The sequence below is a fragment of the Micromys minutus genome, assembly GCF_963924665.1.
Source record: "Micromys minutus genome assembly, chromosome: 13".
Lineage (NCBI taxonomy): Eukaryota > Metazoa > Chordata > Mammalia > Rodentia > Muridae > Micromys > Micromys minutus.
In genome coordinates this window covers 48,967,407-48,993,951 of record NC_137982.1, presented here as the reverse complement: position 1 = coordinate 48,993,951, position 26,545 = coordinate 48,967,407, and the positions used below count along the sequence as shown (strand labels likewise).

General features: G+C 42.7%; 1 protein-coding gene across 1 annotated transcript in view; it reads left to right on the top strand.

Annotated features, from left to right (window-relative positions):
- Nucleotides 1-1,566: 1,566 nt before the first annotated feature.
- The window catches only part of CCDC141 (coiled-coil domain containing 141), a gene marked incomplete at both ends in the record, with an annotated part of 162,870 nt that continues 137,891 nt past the window's right edge, over nt 1,567-26,545 (top strand). Inside the window, 2 exons of the mRNA XM_080928184.1 lie at nt 1,567-1,668; nt 3,413-3,535. Of these exons, the coding sequence (XP_080784310.1) occupies nt 1,567-1,668; nt 3,413-3,535 (225 nt within the window). The remainder of the gene's footprint in view (nt 1,669-3,412; nt 3,536-26,545) is intronic.

Sequence of the window (26,545 nt, the reverse complement as noted above, 5' to 3'; positions counted from 1 at the left end):
CGAATAGGTTCCGCACTGTCCAGGATCTTGGCATCTGCTGACCAGAGCTCACTCTGGCTGCTGTCTTCATGGTGTCAGGTGAAGTCTGTTCAGTCTAGGAACAGGGATCTTGGTGTGTTTCTCATGTCATCAGAGCAGCAGGCAGATGCTGAAAGCAGAAACCCAGATTCAAGGGCGTACAGTATACTCTTGGAAAAACGAGCAATTGCTGACACCCATGTACGTGTGCACATATACTCCCACACATTTTAACTCAAGAATATTTTCATAAGCCTTAGCAAAAGAGTTTACTCGCCCCCTCTGGAACAGCCTGGAGTATAACATGCTTTAACTCAGAGCTAACGGGGGCTGCACAGGGAGTGGGTTCCTTTGGCTCTGCGTATGGCTCTGTCCTCCGGTTTAATCTTTCATCGCAAGGCTCTTCAGTGGTTTCATCAGATTTGGAGTTAGTGTCTCTGATGTGTTTGCCTCTGACCTCTGACCTAAACTTCAGCAGTGTTATTTTCAGCTGTTCTTTGACTGGGCTCCAACAGCTGCTGCTTAATACCTCAGACAGCTTCTGAGGGGCAGAGCTTCTAGCAACAGGATTCATCTGTGAGGCTCAATCTTGATTTGAAACTAGTTGCATTTTTCCCCTCCAGGTAGAAAATCGGGATTTGCAAAAAGAAGGTGGTGGGGGAGAGGTTAGCCAGAACAAAAACAAACAAACAAACAAAAAAAAGAAACAAAATTCTCTCTAACAAAGAAAACATATCTCTTACAGTTAACACGGAAGTGCTCGGCTCCCGAACAGCCGTTAGCTAGCTGAATTTGAAAATACTGTTCAGAAAGTTGCCACAGAGAAATACCTGGAAGATGTGTAGTTCTTGATAAATCCTGGGTGAGATGTTTGAAAAATACCCCTAAGAAGCTCTGAGCAAGTAGGACCATTCCACAGGCTTCCTTTGCTAAAGCCTATTCTGTTTTAGAAAAAAAGAAGAAAAAAAGATTTTTATTTTGAGCAATCCTGACATAACTCCTCAAATACCAGAACTTAAAAAAAAAAAAAAAAAGTGATTTTTAGCACTTTGGTGTGCATGAAGACTTGAAAAACCTGCTGTCCAGGTCAGTGACTTTCTGGGTGCAAAGTCCATAGTTACAACTGTTTAGTTTCAATGGCAAAACTAATTTGGGTTGTCAGGATGTAGGTTTTTTTTTTTTTTTTTTTTTTTTTTTTCCATTAGCTATCAGACATCAGCTGATAGGCAAAGAGCTCAGAGCTGTCCCCCGAGTTTCAGATAATAGCAAAAATAACATGCACTTACTGTTACCATACTAGGGGTGTGTCTCCCCCCATCCCTCTCTCTCTCCCTCTCTCTCTCTCTGCTCCCCCCCACTCCCCCTCCCTCTCGATAAGCTCAATGGGGCTGTCTATTTTTAACTTCCTGTTCTTTCCTTTTGGCTGGGTAATCAGTGCGGGCAGAGAGAGTCCCCGAATGAGTGCCGGAGCCTCATGGAAGCCGTCTGACATGACCAGCACACAGCATCGCTCTCTGCTCGGGGTCTAAACCCTGCTTCTAAAGGGCCATGTCCTGCAAAGAAAGTCCTCACGTGGGTGTTTCCACCACCACCGTCAGCTCAGTAGCGGTGCAAGCCGGGGACTCAAAGATTGTGATAGCTGTTGTCAAGGTAAACTCGGAGCTTCCTTTTCTCCGTGTGACTGGGGGGCGGGGGTGGCAGGGGGGGTGTCTGTGTGGAGTGGCTGAGAGCCCTCGAGGATAATGCACTGCTGAGCAGATGGCAAACAACAAATCTTCGCCACTTAAATCCGAGGCAGAGGACTGCTAAGTTTCAACAAGTTTCCAGTCAGTTGCTTTTCAGCTCAGAAAGCCATCTGCAGTTCCTCAGAACAAACTTTACTCTGGACTTCCAGTTTGGTCCTTAAAGGCGAGGCGCGTGCGATGGGGGTTCGGGAATCCCAGGTGAAGGAGAGTCTGGGATAGTGCCTGTGATTTCTGAGTGGGTGTGATGGAAAATGGAGGAGGCGGGTCAGAGTGGGGCACTGGCCCGAGCATGGGAGAACTAGTAACACCAGGGCAAGTGCCTCCCAGAACCGGTTTGCACTGGTAAAGGCAACACACTAAGTACTTCTCCCACTGTAGCCTGGGCGGAGACTGCCACAGACTTTGTCTTCAACTGCCTCTTGAGAACAGGAAAGTGCAGGGACTTGTTGTTAACTGTGTGTTTTATGTCTAGCTGTTTGCAAAGATGGCCACATGTTTTTCTCTGGGGGGTGTTGTAGAAGGTTCCCATGATTTTGTTCCTGTGGCTGAAACCATCATGAAAGGTCATCTGGAATATAAGTTTGCTCTTTAGATGATTTGCCACCCAAAGAATTCATGCTCAAGGAAAGCGAGCTTGGCAAACAAACACAGGAACAAAGAAAAGACAAAAACTCTGGCTACAAAGGCCACTGCTGCAAAATTTTACAGTAGTCTGGAGGTGTGCAGGGGGAAACAGTTAACATGGAGCAAAGGGATTCACTCGTAATCATGGAATGTAGGGTTCTGGGAGACCTCCTCAGCAGAACCTCTGCAGAGGTGTGAAGCTTCCCCGGGGAAATCAGGTCACTCGCACAGGACTTAAAAATGCTCTGGGCGACATGCAGATTCCAGGGGGAGTGGAAACAAAGCACATCAATGGCTTTTTTCTTTTTTTAATAAATAAATATTACTTTTCCTCAAATTTGAAATACTCTTAGAGTAGACGGAGTCACAGTACTTAGGGAATAACCTGCGGGGTAGTCAGAGGAACAGAGAGCACAGCTCCAACAGCCATATAGGAATGTCTTTTAAGCTGGATTCTGTTCCTCAGGAAGGCCACTGATGGTCCCTCTCCTTACCCTGCTGCCATCTCCAGATAAAAGGCACTTCAGCCTCCTTAGAGAGCAAAGTCTGGATGGATGGGTGGATGGGTGGGTGGATGGATAGATGGATGGGTAGATGGATGGATGGATGGATGGGTGGATGCATGGATGGATGGATGGATGGATGGATGGATGGATGGATGGGGAAAGCCTGGGTCTGGTCTGTAGTGAAGCTCCTCTCCCACTTTACCTGTGTGAAGAGTTGCTCACTGTCTAGAGAATTTTTGAGGGAATTCATCCAATGACTCGGAGGCGGTAAAGAACAGACCGTCTAAAGCACACATTTCTCATTTGGAAATTTAAAGAATTCAAACCTGCCCTCCATGAGAAAATATGTCCTGGGGATAAAAGAAGATATGGCACAGGTGTGTATTGCATTTCAACACTTTAGGCCATCTATCTCTGTGGAAGGAGAAAGTGTTCGGAGTGTAACTGGGAATTAAAATGGAAAAGGTGGGAAAAGGAGAAAGGGGAAAGAATAAAAGTTCACATTCCATTTTGTTTTAGTGTGGCAAATGGGTACGACTCCAACTGGCAGAATCGCAGCCCAATCTCCTAGAAATTGGCAGCAGTCAAGATGAAACCAAAAAACTGCTTTACGACCATGAGCTTCTTCTGGCCAAGCTTAAGGTAAGAGCCTGGGATCTGAAGCAAAGCTAAATCTCCAAAGCAAGATGAGGCCAGGTCTCGCTTTCCTTTGGGTCCCATGTCAGCCATTTTAATCCAGGGCCGTCAGAGAGTGGAAAAGCTGCTGCTGCCGGGTGTAAGCATCAGCCTAGGAAAGGAACAGGGCTGGACAGACAGCTCAGTTGGTCGAGGGCTTGCTTTGTAAACACGATGATGACCTGGGTTGAATTCCCTAGAGCCCAAAGGGAACGTCAGTCAGGCAGGGTAGCACAGGAAATGGGAGGATCCCCGAAGTTTGCTGGTCCAGCCTAATTGGTGAGCTACCTGCCAGTGAGAGATGCTGTTTCAAACAAGGTGGATGGTACTCCCAAGGATGATACCTGAATTATTTCTGGCCTCCACAAGAACACACACAGAGACAGACACCCAGACATGCATGCATGCCCCACCCCAAAAATGCAAAACTAGTTGTATTTTTAAATTTGCCCTAAATGCAATAGAAAATATATCACCATCTTTTCACTATAAGATCCCACCTCCGCTGGCTACCTCAGTGAAAACAAACTCCACTACCTTTTCATTCCACGAATTAAGTTTCCAAAGCACAACATCAGAGCTAACCTTTCTGTCGCTAAAGTGACCTTCTGATAAGAATAATTTAGGCAAATCATTGTTTTAAAATACCCAATTTTTACGCTTAGTATTACTAAGAGCTGTTGAAACCGGATGACATTGTTAGAAAAATTAGACCCAACTTGTTGTAGTAAGTTAAGAATGTAAAGTTAATGCCGATTCGGGATTGCCAAGGAAGGACAATGCCAGCTACATAATTTGTGAGGTTCCAAGCAAGGTGAGAAATGTGCAGGCCCTGGTTCTAAAAACTGCCATGGTGCGTCTCGTTCTGTGTCTAGTATCTGTCTACTTTGGGTACCAGTAGACCATGGATGTTGAGTATCACACTTAACTCACACAGTGAACGCTACAGGAAGCCAACTGGATGGGGGCGGGACGCGTAGACAGACAGTGCCCTCCCCGGTACAGTGAGGTTCCAGATTCCAGCGTGATCAGTGGGATTCACTTGAGATCCCAAGCTGAAGGAGAAACATCCTTAACCTTTCCAAGACAGTGACAGGCAGAGTGTGAGATCCCACGTGCTTCCCGGACATGCCAGTAGGATACTGCCAGTCCCCTGTGCCATGGGCTGCACTTGGAAGCAAGGAGATATCTTTGCCAAGGTCAGAGAGGCTCGGTGAAGATTCAGAGCCCTGAAATGGTCAAGGTGCTCTGTGATGTTAGACTTCTGGCTTCTCTTTGTTTCTTCTCTTTGAAATGCGTGGTTGATGTCTAATTCTGAATCAGGTCTAACTTATAGGCTGTGGAAAAAGAAATTAACTGGTAAAAGTGACTGAGAAGATGATAGATAAACCAGTCCTACAGAAGACAGAACCTGATATTTACTCCCTTGTCTGGCCACTCCTTACTCCGGTGTGATCTGAGTTGTCCTTCAAGGCAGCGGGCCCTGCTAATCACCAAGTCTTGTGGGTATTGAACAGGAACAAAACACCATTATAAAGTGAACAAACATTGGGCCTGGAATCAAAGGACCTTTGTGTAGCTTCAGTCCTGTCATAAACTAATGGATCTTGACAAATAATCCAAAGTTTTCCTGTTACAAAAAAGCTTCAATACACTCTTGAACGACTGTTCTAGGAACCGCACAGAAGCCCGATACCGTTCCCGTTCATCCCTGAGGTTTGCTTCCCCACGGTCCATGGGCTCCCATCTCCTTTCTGTGCACCTGCCAACATCTGTGGGATGTAATCCGGACCTAAAACTGCATTCCTTTCCCAGTTTCCACTAACTCATGCCGCCCCGTACTTTCCGGTTCACTGATGAATCGTGAATGGTGGCTCATAGCAGACTGGGCCTCCGGGGACTATGGCCTTTTCATCTCTCACATCTTTGAGAAAACACTACAAGACATGTTTTCTTAGATGGACCAATGCTCTTCTATATCTAAAAGCACCCTGGATCTCAGCTAGAAATAAGGGTTCCATTTAACCGGTTCTGTCTGCCTTCAGGGCATTCTGGGCTCCACATTCTAACTACCTGGTTCTTTTGAGCCAGACTTCAGGTGATAGGTGAGCTACTTAAGTCTTCAGGGTTTTTATCTGCATGATAAGGAGAGAGATCAGAGACTTGTATCTGTGAAATTTTTATCATGAAGTGCCATGAAATCTGGAGTCGGTTTCATCCTCCCTGCAAATGGGTCTGCAACATAAACTCTCAGTTGAAAACACATTTTGGGGCTGGAGAGATGGCTCAGTGGTTAAGGGTACTGACTGCTCTTCCTGGAGGTCCTGAGTTCAAATCCCAGCAGCCACATGGTGGCTCACAACCATCTATAATAAGATCTGATGCCTTCTTCTGGTGTGTCTGAAGACTGCTATAGGATACTTACATATGATAAATAAATACATCCTTTTTAAACCCACATTTTGGCTTTACCTGTGGTTCTAGTCATAGGCTCTGAATAGCCATCCATTTGTTTGCTAGGAACCTAGCCAGCTCAGCCCCTGAGTAGTTTAATTATCGGCTCCATCTTCCAAACTATACTGGTATTTAAGTTTTTGTTTAATGTTTATAAGAAAGGGGGGTTTGAAATTATTGAGGAGTTTGGATTCTATTCCAATTTGCCAACTTAAAAATAATGAGAATTGAATCTGTCAAATGGGTCCCAACTAATTTATTACTTATTAAGCTAGCAGGGCCATCACCACTTAACCTGAGGCAGAAAATTATTGGTCTCAGGTTAATTGTAATCCGAGGTTTTCAAAGGAAAAGGAGGTAAGTATTTCAAGAAGCCAATCATATGTAATATTTAGTCTTCTCTCAGTGTAGAGGACCTTGCAGTGTGTTCCAATTATAGAGAAAAAGATTCTGGAAGGGCTTCTGGGAGAGTGTAGGAGTCAAGAGGGAGCCCTTTCTGGTCAATAGTGCACTCATCCTCTCCAGTATGAGGGTATATATTTGAGAATTAGGGTAATAACAGGTACCTTTACACTTTCAAAAGGAAGATCTGGGAAGACAAATGTAATGTCGCATGGAAGCACGTACTGCCTTTAAGAGGGAAAATGGCATAATTATTATGCTAATGATGAATATATCAGACTAATGTGAACATTTACTAGGAAAGCTATTTTGTGCCTTCCATTAAAAATTATCTTAAACCCTCATATCGCAGAAAAAGGGATAATGTTGGGAACATGTGATTTTCCTTAGTGGTTCTGATGCGTCGGATGTCTGTCCCTGGGGGACTTATTTTGCCTTCAGCTATGTACTTAGCTATCCCTCTGGAGTATCCAGAGGGGGGGGGGGAATACACTCCCGTTTCCGGTGAAGAAAACAATCAAGTGGGAAAGGTTTAACTCCCAGGGCGTCTAGATTCCCACGCTGCACTGAATTATTTCCAATGAGAAAGAAGGCATCTGGGAAGGAGAAGAGGGGGACTTACACCAGGTAAAGACTTGCCGGTGGCTGCTATTAACTGTGCCCTCAGGTAGGCGCAGAGTGGTAGATGGCAGAAACGAAGAGGTAGAGGGTCATTTGGGATGTTGATTAGGATTCTGCTTTCCTCAGCATCAGCCTTCTCACTGCATCTAAGTGTCCAAAGGAATGCTCTGGTGTCTGACTCTTGGGCAGCAGCTCCTTGTTATGGGCATATGACCCTTCAGAGAGATTACAAACCACCACCCACTTTACTTCTTATTTGACTCTCAGAAGTCTAGTGGTTTCCTGCTTCAGATGAGATCTCTGTCCCAGTGTGGTTAATATTTATCCCATTTCTGATTACTGATCTGGAAACAGGCTTGCTATGAATACAACATAAGAGTAGCAAAGCCAGAATCCTTGTATTAAAAATTTGCCTTAAACAAGGAATAGTGTCAAATACTGCAATTAAGCTACGGTATTTGCTCAGAATGCATTTGAAAACATGATTTATTGCTCCAAAGTATAAACGATGTAAAATTTACTGTCTTAACTATTTATGTGAGCACTGACTACATGCAGAGTATCACAACCATCAACTGTGTGTTTAAAAAACAAAACAAAACAAAACAGTCAGACCAAACAGAAACTCTGCATCTCCTAAGAAGTAACTATTGTCTCTGTTCCCAGTATAGTCTATTTCTTCTGTCTATGAACTTGCCTGTTCTAGACATCACATGTAAATGAAATACCGTATTTTATTTTGCTTACCTGGCTTTTTTTCTTCTCATATGATATTTGCACGTATTTTGTTCAACAATTTCACTTCTTCTTGAGTAAGGAATAACAAAGAAAGAAAGAATGAATGATGAGCAACAATACATTGTAATGGTTGCATATCCCTTATCTGAAATGCTTGGACCAGAAGTGTTCCAGCTTTTCGAATCTTAGGGTTCTTGGAATGTTTGCATATGTGCAATGAGATATCTTGAGCATTGAACCCAAGTATGTGTATAAAATTTCTATATAAAGAGTAAAGGTGATTTGGGTGTGCTTTAGTATACCTGAATTTTGCCTGTGGCCTATGGCATGAGCTCAGGGATGGAATTTTCGACCTCAGGTCACAGCTGTGCTCAAAAGTTTTCCATTATTGAGTAGCATGTGGACTGGTTAGTCTTACTGTCGACCTGATACTAACTAACATCATCCAAAAGAGGGAACTTTAGCTGAAAAAAAATGCCTCTTTCCAGTTGGCCTGTCAGTAGTCTGTGGGGTGATTTTCTTGATCTGTGATTGATATGGGATGGTCTAGCTTGTGGGTGGTACCATTCCTGCGAGGTGATCCTTGGTTGATTAGGAAAGCAAGGTGAGCAAGCCATGAGGAGCCAGTTTATAATTAGTGTCCATCCATGGCCTCTCAATCAGTTCCAGCCTCCAGACTCCTGCCTTAACTACATGACATGACTTCCTTCTATGGTAGATAGATAGTAAGTTATATCTACTCTTTCTTCCCCAAAGCTGGTTATGGTGTTTATCATAGTGACAGAAAGGAAACTAGGAACCTCTCTCTCTCTCTCTCTCTCTCTTTCTCTTTCTCTCTCTCTCTCTCTCTCTCTCTCTCTCTCTCTCTCTGTGTGTGTGTGTGTGTGTGTGAGCATGTGAGCGCGAGTGCATGTGAGCTATGCCTGTGGAAGCAGAGGTTAGTCACCAAGAGCCTTCATTACTGTCCATGTCAGTTTTTGTGACAGGGTCTCTCACTGAACCTGGAGCTCATTGATAGACTAGCTGGGCAATGAGTCCAGGGATCCAGCTGTGTCTACTTCCCGGCACCAGAATTGTAGACATAGGTCACTGTGCCTCGATCTTGCACAGGTACTGGAACTTTGAACCCATGTCTTAATCCTTGCTCAGGAGGCACTTTGCCAACTGAGCTCTTTCTCCAGCCCCACATTTTGATGTACTTTTGATTTCAGATCTCAGCATGAGGGATGTTCACCTCGTAAGACATCTGTTTAGTCATCAGTCCCAGGACACGTGGATTGTTTTCTTTCTGTCTTCTGTCAAATGTGCTGCAGCCAACACTGACCCAAGCATTTGCTTGGAACGTCTAACTCTAACTCCTTCTGCTGACATGTAACAGCACAATCAGCCTTTGCATGATTGGGTTCTGAGGAAATGCTAAAATATTTCTCCCAGTAGAAAGCAAGGAGTTTGGCTGATGCCGTGTTTGGATTTAAATGTCAGCTTGCCACAACAGAGAATCACTTGAGCAGGGAGCCTCCAGTCAAGGATTGTCTCCTTCAGGTTGGCCTTCGGGTGTTTGTAGGGAATTGCCTTGGTTACCTTTATCAACAGATGTGAGAAGACATGGTTGTGGGTGGCATCTCCTAGTAGCAGCCCAGATTAGAGAAAAAGGAATTAAAAAAAAATGGAAGAAGGAAGAGTGTTTGCTTTTTGCTCAGTTGTGCTTGACCTCCCATCAGTGTATTTCTCCTTTTGCTGCTGTTTCTAATTCCTTAGCTGCTGTGAGAACCAGCTTTGCCAGGAGCCTGGCAGTCCCAATCTAGTACCCAAAGCCTTAAGGGCTGCTGGGGAGCTGCAGGTCCTCTATCCACCTTGGAATCCTGAAAAGCTGGTTCCAACCTAGGGAGGCTTCCATTGACCTTTCTACATTCTGTTCTAGCATAGTGAGGAGAGTGTCCTGCCTAGCTGGTGAGACTTGGGGTGGGGGGAGGAGTGGCCACCAGTGGGTATGAAGAGCTCTTTCTGAGGCCCATGGCAGGCTGCAAGCTTTCTCCTTTCTCTGCTGCTGCTGACCAGGCCAGACATCTCCATCTGGTAGATGCAGACCACAGTTCAATCCATGACAACCATGTCCCCAAGCTAATTCTTCTTGTAGGCTGGTTCCAAGGTGGGGGGCCCAGATTTTGGAGGTGGGAGAAGCCAGAACAGTCTTGTCTGCCAGTTCCTCTTTCCCATTAGTGAGAATACATATCTTTTTTCATACTTGATTTTCATGCCAATCTCCCAACCAATAGGGCACATTAAAGGGAGGTGGCCAATGGGCTTGTGCCTTGGTGTTCTAGTCACGGAAAGCATCTACTTTATGTCGCAGTGATGATTTTGAATGAGGTAAGTGAGATAAGGCAGGGACAAAGCAGAAGTTCTGGAGAACTTTTCTTATGCTTTGCTATTAAGAAACTTCTCTACCAAAAAAAAAAGAAAAAAATCCTCACAACCATGAAACTGAAATCTCTTGGTGACATTCCTGAGATATTCAGTTCTAGTGAACAATATATGCTATGGAGTGACCCAGCAGGCTAATTTTGAGTCGTATTTTTGAGAGCTAGAAAATGCCATGGACAATCTGATAAAATGCTATCCTTGTAAGTAGAAAGGAAAGATTATTATCTTAGTCCATTTGTGCTACTATAACAAAATATCGAAGACGGAGTTAAGTTATAAAGAACAGAAGTTTATTTTTCACAGTTGAAGAGAGCCTGAGTTCTGCTCCCAAGATGGTACCTTATTGTGGCACCATCCAAAGGAGAAGAGTTGTGTCTTCTTAGTAGAGAAGTGGGGAAGACAAAACAGGACTAAATTGTCTCTTCTTCAGGTTCCTTTCCTGCACTGACATCAGCCTGTCTACATAGCAGAGACCTCATGACCTACCTTTTTCTAAAAAGGGCCAGTTCCCAATATTACTGCATGAGGGTTTGTGCTTCCAAACATGTGAATATAACTTGAGGGAACACATTCAAACCATAGCAGAAATGCTAACTTAGCAGATCTTAGAGAGTCCACAACTTGTTCCTTTGAAACAGGAATTGGAAGAGTATCCATTATTGATGAAATATTGATGTGAGCTCATTTTTAGAAGCACAGAAATGATAGAGGGAGACATTTTTTTTAAACACAGAAATAGAAGAGCTCTTGGTTCAGGAGTAAACATTGAGATCCCTGGCAAAAGGGCCGATGTGGAACAAGAAGCCCAAGCATGTGTATCTATATATTTTTATATCCTGAGAAATCAATGACTCTGATTCAGTCAGGAGAGGCTTCCTCATTTCTTCAGGAAACAGACCATTTGTGGGTTATAGCAGATACTCATATCCCTTCTGAGATTGTGGTAAATTAGAAATACTTTAAGGTACCCTGTCCTCCTCTAATAGAGAGGGCCTATGGCCCTTCTCTCCAGGGTATGTAGACCATTCCCTGCCTTGGAAAACACAGTGTATCATATTGTTGTAGGGGCACCAACTTCAAGAGACTGACTACGTTTGTGATCCATGATTTACACAGACATTGTGCTCTAAGTCTTAGAACTGTAATACTTAGCATATACTCCACAGGACAGGGATCTCATCAGCCCCATAGAGGCCCAAATGGTGATGTCACTGGGCTCCTGGGCAGCCAATCTGATATTCCAGCAAGTGATTTGCCAGTCATGTGAGGGACTGTCCAGCTCTAGTTGCAACCTCACCATGCCTCTGTCGGGTACAGAAAGCCTTCCTTATCTCCTTCCCTAACTAGGCAAATAAATGACTGACTGCTTCAGGCAACCTGAATTTGGGGTAGCTTATGGCAAAGCAACAGAGAATAAGGGCAAAGGGTATCAGGAACCATTAACTTCTAAGGACAATTCATGCATTCATGCATGAATAATCACAAGCAGAAGAAAATGAGAATTTTTTAAAGAAGCAGTTAAGGAATATGACCAGACTTCTCTCCAAACAGGAGCTGGTATGAACGTACTATTAAGGGTAAAGCGTACGTCTGAGGTCTGTGTGACTCCTTTCTTGAAGGATAAATGAGTGAGCATGCATCCAAAGATTATATCTGTAATGACATTTGAATGTTTGGTGTACATCCTGCTATAGCTTTGTGATCAAGAGGGGGAAGATGTATAGTTATAACTCTACACACAGAGATATGCACAAAATATTATATGCAGGAGGAGGATTGATTCTGTCAGGGAAATCAGATAACGGGGATGGAGAAGGCAGTTAATACTGCCTAGGAAGTGAATATGAGTGATCGAGACACTGTAAGCAAATTCAAAGGGAAACCAGGGAGTGGGCAAAAAATACTTGCAATGTATATGACAATTAAAAATGTGTGTGTGTGACATGTACATTTTGTGTGTGACACATACATTTTGTGTGTGTATGTGGTATGTGTGTATAATTATTCATGTGTGTTGGTATAGGTTTATGTCAAGGTGATACATGATTGGACAGTAGAGAGTTAGGCGGCGAAAGGTCAAGGAAAGCAGAGGAGATTGACAGAGGAGGAGATGGAGGCAGATGCATATGTTTCTCTTCATGCATCTTTAGTTTGATGAGGTTGTCATGATTATTTCTAAAGGTTTCTATGGTCTAGTTTATCTCATATAGATGGGCAGTTTATATCTTTGTCCGTTGGTTGTAAGTTTATTGTGTAGAGGGTTTGTGGATTGAGAATTTAACATATAAACCTGTTTGATAAGTTAATGGATGTAGAGTCATGTTTTTACTGGGCTGTGGAGAATGTGAGCTAAGTTCTCCACTGGTAGAGGAGCAGCTGGGGCGAGTGGTGTCTGCATGGTAGCCTGTGGCTCCACTCGGGAACTGGTAGCCAAAGTTTCAGACTAAAAGAGAGACAGCTGAGAGAGGGCAGTGTGGGGACCTCATGGTAGAGAATGAGCCTGGGCGCAAGGTTTCACACTGGAGTGGCTGCTGCCGAGAGAGACTGAGCAGGACTTGTAGAGGTAGATAGAGATTCCTTTTTAATATTCATCACAACACGTGGGTATGGTCACACACAAGCCACAGCATGCATATAGAGGTCAGAGGATAATCTTGGGTGTCATTTCTCACCTTCTACCTTATTTGAGACAGATCCCATGTCATTCACTGCTATATAAGCCAGGATATCTGGCTATGAACTGAGCAGTCTGTCTCTGCCTCCAGTCCTTGGGTAGGACTTTAGAGCTGATAGGTACATGCTCTACTGTGCCTGGCAGGATTTCACAGAGGTTCTGGGATACCAACTTGGGTTGTCAAGCTTGTCCCACAGGTGCTTCACCTACTTCTCCATCTCCTCAGTCACAACTAGCTTTTTAGAGGCCATAACCTTACAGCCTCTGACCTATAAAGTACTTATTTAAAAGACAGCCCTCTGGGGGAAAATGTAATCTTCAACCAATGAAAGTAGAACGTATTCTTATTGGCAGTGACAGACAGCCTGTGGGTCTGTGATTTGGAAAGTTGGGGATGGAAGCTGACAGTTCCGGAAGTGTAAATGCACTTGTGATGCAGAGAGCAGGTGGTAGAACATGACAGGTCATCTCTGCTTTCCATCCTCAATGTGCTGGGTTTTATTATTTGTAAGATAGCAATGTGCCTTTCAAATTCTAGCTAAAAGGTGACAGATCCTTCTGTTTAGGAAAAGACCCCAATATGCATTCTATGTAACTGAAAAATGAAGGGATCCTTTGTTCTGTTTTGTCCATTACAATCTCTAATTACCATTAGCTCAAAGGCAAGTTTGACTTTAATACGTAGTAATGTGTAAATATGCCAAGCTCAAAGGATCTTAAAATGACTTGACTCTCTTTCACGTGATAAATCCATGCAGCTGTCACTCACCAGGAGACTAAGATGAACTCCACAGTTAGCTCTGACTTCTCAGTCATCTGCACCTTCCAATATCTGTCCCATAACATGGAGGCAAGGGGGCATCTGTTCTCCTTCCCAAAGCTACCCTGCTCACTCCTCGGAATTCCTGGCCAGTGTTCATTCTGTCAGAGGATCACAGACACATTAGTGGAAATAATATAGAGTCTTCTTTCTGACTTGCTTGGACTTGGACCCAGTAAGACCAATGTTATAGGCTCTGTGGTATTCCCACTAACTGGTGAACAGCGGTGGGGAGAGGTTAGCCCAGTTAGTAAAGTTAAACCCTGGCTTTTCAGTCCCCACTATACATTTCAGCCAGCCACACACTTGAGCTAGGAAAGTGAGACTTCAAAGAAGATTCCATACCGCGTATCATCGGGATGTCTGATTGCCTTGAAAGAGAGTTGGATGCTTTGTCGTTAGATGAGAAACCGAAGAACTGGATACCCCAGATTCTGTTTTATAGAATGTAATTTTTTTCCCTGTGAAAAGTCAAGGCAAAGCACACCCCACATTTTCCATAATTGGAAGCAGAGAAATCTAAAGCACCCAAGGCTGTCGCTTACTGCTTTCGGAGTGCGTGAGTGGTTTTTGGTCCAGTGGTCCCATAAGCTATTAAACTTTTATTAACGTGTTGAAAAGAAAATGCTTTGCTGCAGTGTCACACTTCTTGGAGCAGAGATGAATAGAAATCTATAATGTATACACACGGACCAGCCACATTTGTAACTCACAGTGTGGAGGAGCTGTGTGCAAATTTTAGGGACTTAAATGCTTATGCAGGAAAGAATAAGTAAATACCCTGAATTGATCTAAGCTTAAGAGACTAGAAAAATAAGAGCAAATTAAAACCAAAAGCAAGCAGAGTGGAGGAGATTACAAAGAACAGTGATCGATACAATTGAAAACAGAAACACAATAGAAAAATCAATATGGCAAAAGCCAGCTCTTTGAAAAGGTCAATTACATTGATGAACCTCTAGCCAGCCCAACAAGGGAAAAGAAAGAAGGCAAAAATGACCAATATTAGGCATGAAGAATAGGCCTTATTATGAATCCCGCCGTCATTAAATGTATAATGAAGAGGTGCCAAGCACATGTGTCTGTACACGAGTCTAACAGCTTAGATGAAATGAACCAGGTCCTTTGAAAGCATAAATTACCAAACCCAATCAAAAAGCAAAATAAAAAGAAACAAGTGAAAGTAATTTAATAATATGCTTAATTTACTCCAATACACACCAAATATTACCATTTAGCAAGTAATCATTTTAAAATTACGGATGGAATATGGCAGCAGAGCAGTTGGACACTGTGGCCTTAACCTACCCCTGCCAATGATGTGTGGTCACTGTGTGTCCAGTATGGTGCACTTGGAAAATAGAGGAGTCTACATTTGGAGTTTCTTTGCCTTGTTTTCTACCTCAAGGTGAAGAGTCAGTGCCACGTACGTCCTGAAAAGGAAGATCGTGGCCTGATATTTCTGTCAGGGGAACTCATTTCTTTTCTTTTTCAAAAAGTTTTCCAGTGGTAAATTTTTATAATTAGTTAAGCAGTGTCATTGAAAATAGTTATAGAAGGGATACAAACATTTTCCCAATGCAACGCTTCTGAGAAGTATTCTGTGAATGTGTGTGTTTGTGTCTGTGGCTGAGAAGCGTATGTTATGTGTGTGAAGGTATTCTTGTGTGTGTTTTGTAACTGTTTGAAACTGATTTTGCTTTAAGCAGTAATTTCTTCCAAACTACTGGAAAAACGGATGGCTCAGTGGTTAAGAGGGACTGCTCTTTCGGAGGACCTGGGTTCTGTTCCCAGCACACACATCATCAATGCAGCTAACTCTAGATCTGGGGGATCTGATGCCTCTGGCCTCCTTTGACACCTGCACATACCCACAAATAGATCATCACATCTACATATAATTATAATTATAATTTAAAATAGAATTTAAGAATTTTAAAGGAAATAGCATGATACTTTGAAATCATGAAGGGAAAACTGTGTTACTATTGTTTGGAAAGCCACCGACAGACAACTGTAATTAAACCGCAACTTGTCTGGTTCCCACTTCTGTCAGCATTGCTGCACATTTCATTAATATTTTTATGTGTAATTAATTTGCTGTCTACTGTTCATTCATGGCTCACATATTGCTCAGTGGATCTCTCATGGCTGCGTTATATAATGACGATAACATCAGACACTAAGTGCAATTTGGAGTCTAAAAATAACTGAAATCATTTCTTAAATATGTTTTGGCTTAATTGTGCTAAATGTTGGCTAACAGATCATTAAAAGTTTTGTTACTTGAGTGATGAGTATTAGAGTGACAAGTGGGGATGTGCTTTCAGTGGTTGGAAAACCTTGGGGATTTTTGTAATGCCTAATTCATTTACACACACACACACACACACACACACACACATTTCACAGCTGAGTAGTTCTCAATCATGTCATAGATAATGGCCCAAATGTTGAATAATACACAAAAGGAGTCATGCAAATATGGTGACTAATAGCAAGTGTTCCATCTACTTTTCTTTTCTTTTAATACTTAGGGCTTGGGAAAGGGGGATTCACTGTCTGGATGTTACATGTAAAACATAGAGTAAAGGTTGAAATATTTCGTGAAGTCTTTCAACCAGGCTGTCCACAGCATCATCTGAATGCCTCAGAAGTGGACTGGTCCTCGGATCCAAGCCCTGAACTATGTACCTGAAAAAGTGATGGAGAGTTAAGATTAGAAGTCAAAAAATTAATGCTGGATTTTCTTTTTCCTCGACGAGAAAGCACCTTCTGCATCATTTGAGATTTACAACTGGTCTACAGAAGAGTTTAGCCAACAGAGAGAAATGGAGCCTTCTCAATCCTGATAGTCCTGTTCTATGCCAGTCAGTTGTCAGCACAAGTCATTGCTTCTAATAGAAGAGGTTTGATTTGACTATTGCAAAGGAAACAAGCAAGCAAACAAACAATAATAATAATGGTGGTGGTGATGATGATGACGACAGTAAAAATAATCCCCTAGCTAAACTTGAAGATAATTTCTTTCCATAGTTGATAGAACATCACCAGCTCGTTGGTCCCTTGTGCTCCCGTGAGATATCCTGTATGTACATGGCTCAGGGTTGCTGTATATGGCATTATAAATGTGAAACATTTAAGAAGTTCTTCCTTCTCCTTGAAAATCTTTAGAGGTGATAATGGCTGTACTTCATACCCATCTACTGTGCCCCAATCATTCTACACATCCCGAACTGAGTATTTAATTCTTAAATTGACCTTACAGGACAGGAAACACTCATTGTAACAGATACCTAAACAGGCTCAGAAGTGGCTAATGACCAATCCATAGTGCCTTATGCCAAACCAAGTCATCGCTCCCCACATTCATTTAAGGATGTATTATAGTAATCAAAATGTAGATATTGCAAGATTGTATATGAAAAACTCTGCTAGGAAGAGCTGATGTACAGCTGACAGAAAGGATAGCTCAAGAGCGGAGAGTGGTTTTGTGGTCTTAAAGGAAGTGACATGTTAGGGTTGAGAGTCAGCAGCTATGAATAACAATGAAATTAGGACATTTGCAGGCATATTAGATTAGGTGATACAGACTAACAAAAGCAAAAAATTGTATGTTCTGTCTCCTATGCAGGGTCCTAACTTTTACTGTTTGCTTGCATATAAAAAGGTAGTGTGGGGGTGGACATGGAATACTAAACTAGGTAGGAGACCATGCAGTGGAGAAGCAGGAAGTATTGAGAAAATGTAGGAGAGGTCAAAAGGTCACACAGGGTGTTAAAAATGGAAAAGTGCTACCAGAGGAGGGAAGGGCAGAAAGAAGGAGGAACAGAAGGGGCCACAATGAAACCAAATTCTTTGTATGCTACTTTTCATGAACAAATACTACATGTTTATATAAGGTAATATTTGGTAAAGTCTCTTCTACATTTTAAAACTAAAAGTAATTAGAAGTCATAATAACATTACTTGGGAAGCACTGACTAGGTCTGGCTGGCGTAAGGCACTGTGGATTGGTCCTTAGCCATTGCCGAACCTGTTTAGGCATCTGCTGCATGTGAGTGTCTCCTGTCCTGTAAGCATTTGCTTGATGATCAGGTTTTAAGAATTAAGGTTAGAGGATAGGCTCAGCTACATCTTTGAGATAAATACAAGCCACACACACAAAACCTCACAAAGAGCCCTGTTAGGCATCAAAAGATGAGATGGCATGGTGTGGAAGACAAGGGCTAGAGACAGAAGATTGTGTGCTGGGCTCAAGATTGGGTTTAGTGGTGGTGGTCAAGCGGGGGTAGATTTGTCAAAATAGTTTCATGATAGTTTCCTTTGTAATTATTTACAGGGTACGCCAGAGTGGGAAAATTCTAAACTTAATGATGTAATTGGAAGCTGTTAACATTGAGATTTACACTACAGTTCTGATGGAAAGAGCAACATAAATCAAATTTAAAAGTCTTCAATAGTTCTTAGCATAGTATGTTTGTTTAGTGGAAATTTTTTTTGCCAGTGAATTATAAACAGGATGTCTTGGTTTCATTTTATTTTACATAAAGAGTAAGAGAATAGTCAAAGATTATCCCACAGTCTTAACCGTGTAGGGTAAGAATAAAGGATACCCTAATGACATTGCTATGTCACAGCCCATTTGAAATCAGGATATCTTATATATGTGGTCACTGCTAATGTTTGCTAGATGGTCAGTTATCAAACACAAAAAGCAAAATGTGGTTCATATAATGGAATTTTATTCCACTATAAAGAAAAATGGAACAATAAAGCTTGTGGGAAAAAATGGATGGAAGTATAGAATATCAAATTGAGGTAACCCAGGCTTAGAAACACAAATGTTGAATGTTCTTTTTCCTATGCAGAACTGTAAAAGTAACTTTACCGTCCTGTAGTAACTGTCATCTCAGGGGCTTACTGCTTGCACCTGCTAAGCTAGGCCTCGGTATAATCAAATCTACACCTCGATTGTTTTTAGCCTTAGACTTGCTGCTGAATAAGCTCACCCTTTCTAGTTCTTTCTGAGCTCTGGCTGACTGGTGGGACCCAGCTGTTCTAGCTCAAACTCCTCTCCAAACTGACTGATTCAACCTGGCTTCTTTTTTGGCCTCTGACTGAATTGTTCTTCTTGGCCTCAAATTAAATCTGGCAATCTGTTTTAGTCTTCTGGCTCCTTCTCATTCTCTGTCTCATTCTGTCTTCACCTGTGTCTAGTTTGTTCCATCTTCAGCCCATTTCTATAAAACTTTTTCAGTAAAATTGTTTCCTTCTCTCTCTCTCTGTACTGACCCTCAAGTAGCTTCCCTTTACTTTCTCTTCTCATGAGAATTGTATGCATTATATTGTGTCAAATCTTTCTCTGATTCATCACTTTGTCTGTCACTCAATTGGGCTTCACTTTCCACTAGATAACAGAATCTTGAATTTCACAGTATGATCAAATATCCTGCAGCAGAGATCCTAGCTTCTAGTGTTTATTTGTACATGCATGTTTGCATATATGTGTGCATGTGTGTGTATGCACACACTTGTCCACAAATGTACATGCACCTGTGTAAGTGTATGTATGAAGGTCAGAGACTGTGATGGTTGGAATCTGCTTGGCCTATGAGAAGTGGCACTGTTAGGAGAGTGGCCTTATCAGAGGAAGTGTGTCTCTATGGGGATGGGCTTTGTGGTCTCCTAGTGCTCAAGTTCCACCCAGTGTGGAAGAGAGTCTCTTTCTGGCTGCCTTTGGATCGAGATGTAAAACTCTTGACTCCTCCAACACTAAGCCTGCCTGCACAATCCCATTCTTTGCACCCTGAAGATAATGAACAGAACCTCTGAAATTTAAGCCAGCCCCAACTAAATGTTTGTTTTTATAAGAGTTGCCTAGGTCATGGTGTCTCATCACAGCAGTAAAACCCTAAGATAGAAATCAACTCCAGATGTCATTCCCCAGATGCTGTCCACCTTGTTTTGAAAGCTTGTTTCTCCTTGGCTTGCAACTCCTCCAAGTAGTATAGGATTGACGTACTACAGACTCCAGAAATCCCCCTGTCTCTGCCTATCCAGCATAAGAGTTACAACCATACCACCAATACTCAGCTGTTTTATATAGATTCTGGGGATCAAACCCAGGTCACAGTGCTTATGCAGCAAGCAGTTTACCAGTGGAGCTATCTCCTTTGCCTCCGATGGTAACTTTTTTTTTTTTTTTTTTTTTTTTTTAATCTGTGCTTAGTTGTGTGTGAATGAGTATGGGCAGATGTCTGGAAGTGAGATAAGGAACCATGAGAGGGGAAAGGAAATGGGAAGGCTAGTACAGCCCATATGATTTGAAAGTGAGAAAGGAATCCAGGGAATAGAGGGATGGAGTGATTGATCACATAGTAGAGGGCAGAGAGGTGAGACAGGAAGGGGAAGGGTTTGGTTGAAGAGGATCAATCAAGTCAACTGTGTATAAAAACACAGGAGGAAAGTCATCCTCTTCTCAAAAAAAAATTCTACAAAGGAAGAAAAGACAAGATATAACACTATGGAAAATTTGAGGCAAAAATATTCAGAGATAGAGCACACACGTATGAGGGAAAGAAAATTCCAAGACAAAAATATGAAATAACATTAGAAATAGCAGCAAATTGGAAAAACCTAATATTAGATCTGACAGCCAGAAAATGATTGCTCTTGTGGTGTCTCTAGGACATTCCTTTCTTCTGTTGGTGACCATGCTGTCCTCTGGGTACTTGTTGTCATTGTCATTTCTCTATGAACTACTCCAGAGTTCTTTTCTTCAGAGATGCAAATTTTTCACATTACCTCCGTGTTGGTCTGTGAACACAGGTCTATCTCTGAGTCCTGGCCCTGTGTTTGGGTTATATGTTAAATAAATGTTCATAGAATGAAGGAAGGACTGAATGAACATATCTCCCCTCCATAACTGGGCAAAAGAAATACACAAAACTGAATCCAGGTAAAGAAATACATTAGAGATCGCTGGAGTCTTACACATAGCCCGGCTCCTCTTGAACTCGCCAGTTGAAGGTTTGAAGAATCAATAATTAATGTATAGGACATTCTAGTTCCTAAAACACATGGTGGGACTGATTAATTATTAATACTATTAGTGTTTCTGATTTGTATCATTATTCTTCTAACTGAGCTGGAGGATGTATTTCCAAGTGAATTATTGATACCCTCATTTTAGAATGCCAAAGCGGCCTCCCTTGTGAAGTCTTTGCCGACTCTGCCCTGCTCTTTGCCTGTCTTTCTCCACAGAGCTCACTGGCTTCTCAGTACACACTTGTTAGGTACAGTGCATCTCACCTGAGTGCTGGCTTCATGTAAGCTTGGTCTGTATAAAGTGCTTTAGGCGTGGCTTACACAGCATTTAGGCCCCCACCATCTTGTGCACCTGAAGAAGGCCACGTCCTTATCCTGTATGGGGTAAGACTGGTGAAAGAAAGGCGTTCTGCGGTTGGCACTTTGGCTCTAACATTTGGCATTGCTTTTAATATTGGTTTGCTAGAATTTTTGTACACATATATGTTTCTCACAACATTGCAAGCTTTGCTCTGTGTAGCAGTACCTAGTTATTATCTGGTTAATTTTTGTCTAAACTAGTTGTAGGAACTTTGAATTATATCATTACCCATGCATGAAGATAACTCAGTGGGTATGTATTGATTATTCTGTATCAACTGGCTTGTAAACAATAAGATTTAGCAAGTTCTTAGCCCAGTTCCTATGGTTAGGAAGCATTTGTCTTGGAACCCCAGCCCATTACGGTTGCCTTTGTGTCAAACAGTGACCAGATGCTAGCCCTTCAGTCATTGGCTGGGCAGTAAGGACCCCACACATGGAGAGAATGTGTAACAGTAAGGGAACATGGGTTCCTTCTCACCTGACCCAGTAGGACCAGTCAGTAATATCAATGTCACAGTTGCCGGTCTTGTCTGATTTAGAGGAACCAGGTTGCCATAGCAACAGAATGGCTGTGTTCTAGCAGACCGGAGTCCATTCTGTCTGGCTGCTCTGCTTGGCATTGCCAAGGACATGAAGGAAATGTAAGAGGCACTCTTGGCTGCTAGAAGTTTATAATGTATAATGCATAGAGGACAAAATGACCCTGTTAGGTCCATGAAGCAATTAAGTAACCACGATCACAACATCAAGGCTGGGGATGATTAATTAAGTCCCCAGATGAGGGAGGCTGATAGCAAAAGCACCATAGGCAAGTTTGGGGGAGAAAAGAAGTTAATTTAGCTGGAGCGGTTTTGTGGAGAAGGTGGCATTTAAGGACAGCTTTGACATAATGGTGTTGTCAGGGTCAGTGTGTAAGGGAGAAGAAGTTTCTGGAAAGGAAGAAGGCTACTCTCTCAGGCCCCAAGTGGCTGCTTCCGCTTTGCTCTGTTCCACCCTGAGAACAGATGTTAGCTTATTACTTATGTTTATTTATTCTTCTGTTTGGTACAAAAACTTCCTAATAGTCTAGCTTTCATCATGTCCCAGAAAAATATGTCATTCTCTTTATTGTTGTTGTTGTTGTTTTTGATCAAGCCCGAGGAATTCCAGTTACCTGTCGGAACACACAATAGCATCCTTGATAAGTCTCCAGGGGACTGCTGTTTTCAGTCACACTGAAGAGCAGGGAACAGTGGGGAAGGCCGTGAAACCTAAACAAATCTAAGGGTAGAGAAAGCTCCTCAAACAACAGAAAACACCATTAAGAATCCCAGCTATACACCTGTAGATGATTTCTAATTACATTATTTACTTCAATTCATGGAGCAGACCTGGGAGAGTCATTTATATGCAAATGCCAGGCAAGGAAAAAAATAAGAAAATGTGTTTATGAAAAGTAATGGTGGAGAGGTTCGGGGTTCATTTGAAATGTTTCTAAAATACCATCTTTCGCTGCACAAAAGAAATGTTTCTGAATAACAATTATGATGCAGTAAATCGAGAGGAAAATACTTGATTTTATTTACATTTAATTTATACAGGGTCTAAGTCTTGAAAGATAAAAGTTGTGGCAATTTTATTATGATGGAGTTGTTTGTGGTCCTTTAAACAGGTTTGAAAAATAGACAAAAAAAAAAAAAAAAAAAGACTTTATTTGGTTTTTAATCCAAATGGACTGGTGCAATTGTATGGTGTTAGAATTTTCCAGGTCTTTGTCTGTCTGTCATTGCTATGTGGCTGACGTTTCCTACTGACAACAGAACCATTTGATATTTTACCAACGCCTTGGCACTAGCACAGGAAGCCTTGCGGATGAAAGTGTGGGCAAGCATCCTTAATTACCCCGGGGCTGTGGTTTGGCTTTCAGGTAGAGGCTACTGGAGGCTTCCACCATGTGCTTGGCACTCAGGGCTCTCCGCAGCCCATTTGGAGCACCAACCCTTTCAGACTGGAAGGGAGCCAGAATCCAAAGTCAACCTTTTTGTCTTGTGCCAGTCCAGTTTCGGGGCACCCTTACAAATAGGGAGTGGTGTGAGCACCACCAAGCAGATACACATAGTATGTCTTCAGAACTAAGGGATGGTGTGCAATTTCTCTTTCACCAGGAGAGTATTTTTGAAGTCTGCTTACAGTGTTGTTAATTAGATTTCTCGGCTCATGCAGGGACAAACCACACCAAAACCACACGGTTCCACATGGAGAGGTTTAATAGAACAGGGACAGGACAAGGGTCAGGGTCAAGGGGAGAAGAGAAGAGAGAGGGGAGGGGTTTCAGTCTTTCAGTCTTTTATAGGGGTAGTGCAGTCATTGGGCTTCTGAATGGGTGTATCCTGGTCTTGCTTTGACTGTTTCCATGGTGATGGATGTGCCAGGTTCCAGTCACTTGTGGGTGGCGCCATCGCTGGGGGGTAGGAGCTGTCCTAATGCCCACATACAGTATATTCACTCAAATTCAGTATGGCTTACAAATGAAGGCCTAACAGTCAGAAGGAGCAAAGGAAAGCATAGGAATCCTGTAAGAGGAATCATGTGACTCCCGTGGCATTTACTCTTGATATATTTTCATCACTGTTAACAACTGCGAGAATGCTGTGTCACTGACTTATAGGTGCTGCGCCACACAGCTCACCCTGTGACATCTCATTTTAAAAAGTATTAAGTGGAAAGCAATCTTCGTGCATAGTGTCCAGCCCTAAAAACCGAGGCTCAGGGATCGCACAGTACATGAGTTATGCTAAGCAGCAGGCTCAGTGTGATTTGGGGTGGCGCTTAGAAGCTCCTCCCATGTTTACCTCCTCCTGCATTTCCTGTCCAGCCTCGTTCTGAGCCGCACTTCCGCTATCAGAGTCGTTCTTTCGGATGACCACGAAAGTGCTCGGTGTTTGACTCCGAGTAGAGGTGCACACACTCCTGTTACCTTTTACCCCACTCTCCTGTTATCCGGTGCCCCTGTAACCTGAGATTTTAGGGGAAAAGCTTGTTCACTCTGACAGACTCAGGCTAGGCTCCACAATACCCAAACTAAAAACAAAACAGAAAGGTGGTATAGTCAATGTGGCCATCTGCTGGGGCAAGAAACAGTTTAAGGGGCCTAATAACCCCCGTGTCTGTCTTCAGAGTACTGTCATAAGGTGTCGTTCTGAATAAATGGAGAGGTGTGCATACCTAAGCCTCCTGGATGGAGGTTGGTCCTGCCCATCAGGGACTTACCATGTCTAGCCAGTCTCTGTTGTCTCCTGAACTCTGGAATCTCTTCCTCTGATTCTTCTTCCTGGAGCACAAGATTTGTGGGGGGACTTTTAATTCTTTGGGGTCTTTTGTTTCAACACTCTGATAGTGGACGGGAGACATGCGTGCTTTCCTTTAGTATCTCTTCCGTGGCAGGGTGGGTACACTGGGACCTTCAAGTCCTTTTTCTTTTTCTTTTTTTAAAACCAAAGCTGGCTTCTTTTGGAAAGAGTATGGATGTTTAAAGAAATAAACTTTCTCTGAAGTAGCCTTGCTAGCGTCTGCCAGCACATGGGAAGAATTCCCCTTGAACCTCAGGCTCTCCCTCACTGCCCTGAATCACCATGCATTTGCTTACTGACTCTTCAACAGTTAAGGTATCTGCAGCTGCCACCAGAAAATGCCGAGACAGCAAGCAGCGTACATGCCCCGGCAGAACGGCCTGACGTCTTGCCAGTGGAGCATGAAGTCAGAGGACAGAAGCAGCCAGAGTCAGTGCTGAGATTGCTTTCTTGAACATTGTACCGTTTTGGTTATACAATAAAGAGCAGTGTGGTCTGGAGTCTTTTCCAGGGGAGGGAAGTGAATCTTACAGATGCTAAGGGGCTTCTTGGCCTCCGTCAGCTGGTAGACCTGGAATCCAACCTAGTTTGCCATCGTCTTTCTATTATGTTCTGTCCCAGAGTTCCCAGAACAAGCTGGACACAGAAATCTCATCATCTTTAGACAGAGCACTTGATCCAATGGAAAGAGAGCCCTTCACATCACAATAAGAAATAAGGATGTCTTGTTTTAGGTAGGTCTGCCCTAAGTCTGGCCTAGCATGGCTTATTCTGGTGTGCTAAGGCTCGGGGTTATGACTGAGTGTACTTCTATGAGGATGCCACAGAACTGATGCCAAGCACAGCAACTCGACCATACGAAAGGGATGCCATCGGAGTTCTAGCTTTTAAGCTTCTTGGATGGTTGAAGAGAACAAAAATACCTACTTGCATTTGCAACTTGGAGTTACCATCTAAGGAACTCTGGATTCTAAGTGGTAGAGGAAGCATGTCCTCATTGCTAATCAATATGAAGCCTTTTGTCATATCAGACCTATTTCAATCACCCTTACTTTGCTGTGAAGTACTTGAGAGCTGTCCTGATCTATTTGAATGTTCGTTATAATCAATATTGATTATGAGAGTACGAGCTCCGACTGTAGAATATTCATTCTATTTTGATAGGAGGCAGGATATAAAGAAGATGGAATGGGGAAAAAGACGGTGCATAATAGCTTACGAGTGACTTTGCTTTCCTGTGTACTGCTAAGTACTTCTCTATATGAAGGGAAGAGCCTATAGTTAAAGTGGAATTCCTTTCACCAAAATAGAAATATCCAGTGCTGAGCAGCAGTCTACGTGTGAAACAGTGATGTCTCTGAGCTGATGGGCCTTTAGAATAGGTGTTTTTCTCTCATCCCTAATGTTCTGCAAATATGAAGAAAAGGCTGCTGGGACATTTGCTTTTGTTAAGGTAGAAGATGCTTTACTTATTGGCAGTATAGGCCAGGAGCATATTTTTATTGACTTCTGGTATCCATCAAATATTCAGAATATTTAGATAGAAATCTTTGGAACATTCATTAAATATTTTATTGGAGGTTTATATTAAGCATTCCGCTTAAGTGAGACCTTTGTCATGGCCACGTTGGCTTGATGGACACAATTCTATTTTTAAGTCACTAAACGGTAGTGTTTAGAGGCAAAGTGGTGTTCTGAACCTGGAGCTCTGACAGGGCAAAGGAGGACATGGGTTTGGAGTACCTAGAATTGAAGAGAAGCTAAGCCTACAGTTTTCTCTTTCTTCTTATGTGTGTGGGGGAAGGGGTATATGTGGAGCAAACATATGAGTTTGTACATGTGCACACATGTAGAGGCCACAGCAGGATGTTGGATGTTCTCTCCAGCTCTCTGTTTTATTGCCCTGAGGCAGGGTCTTTCAATAAAGCAGAAGTGGGATTTAATTTTTTTTATAGGCTGGTTGGCCTAAAGCTCTCCAGATCCACCTGCCTCCATGCCCACATGTTGGATTTACAGGCACAAGCGTTCAGTATGTAGGCGCTGGGGATTAGAACTCAGGTCTCCATGCTTGCTGAGCAAACACTCTTATCCACTCTGCCGTC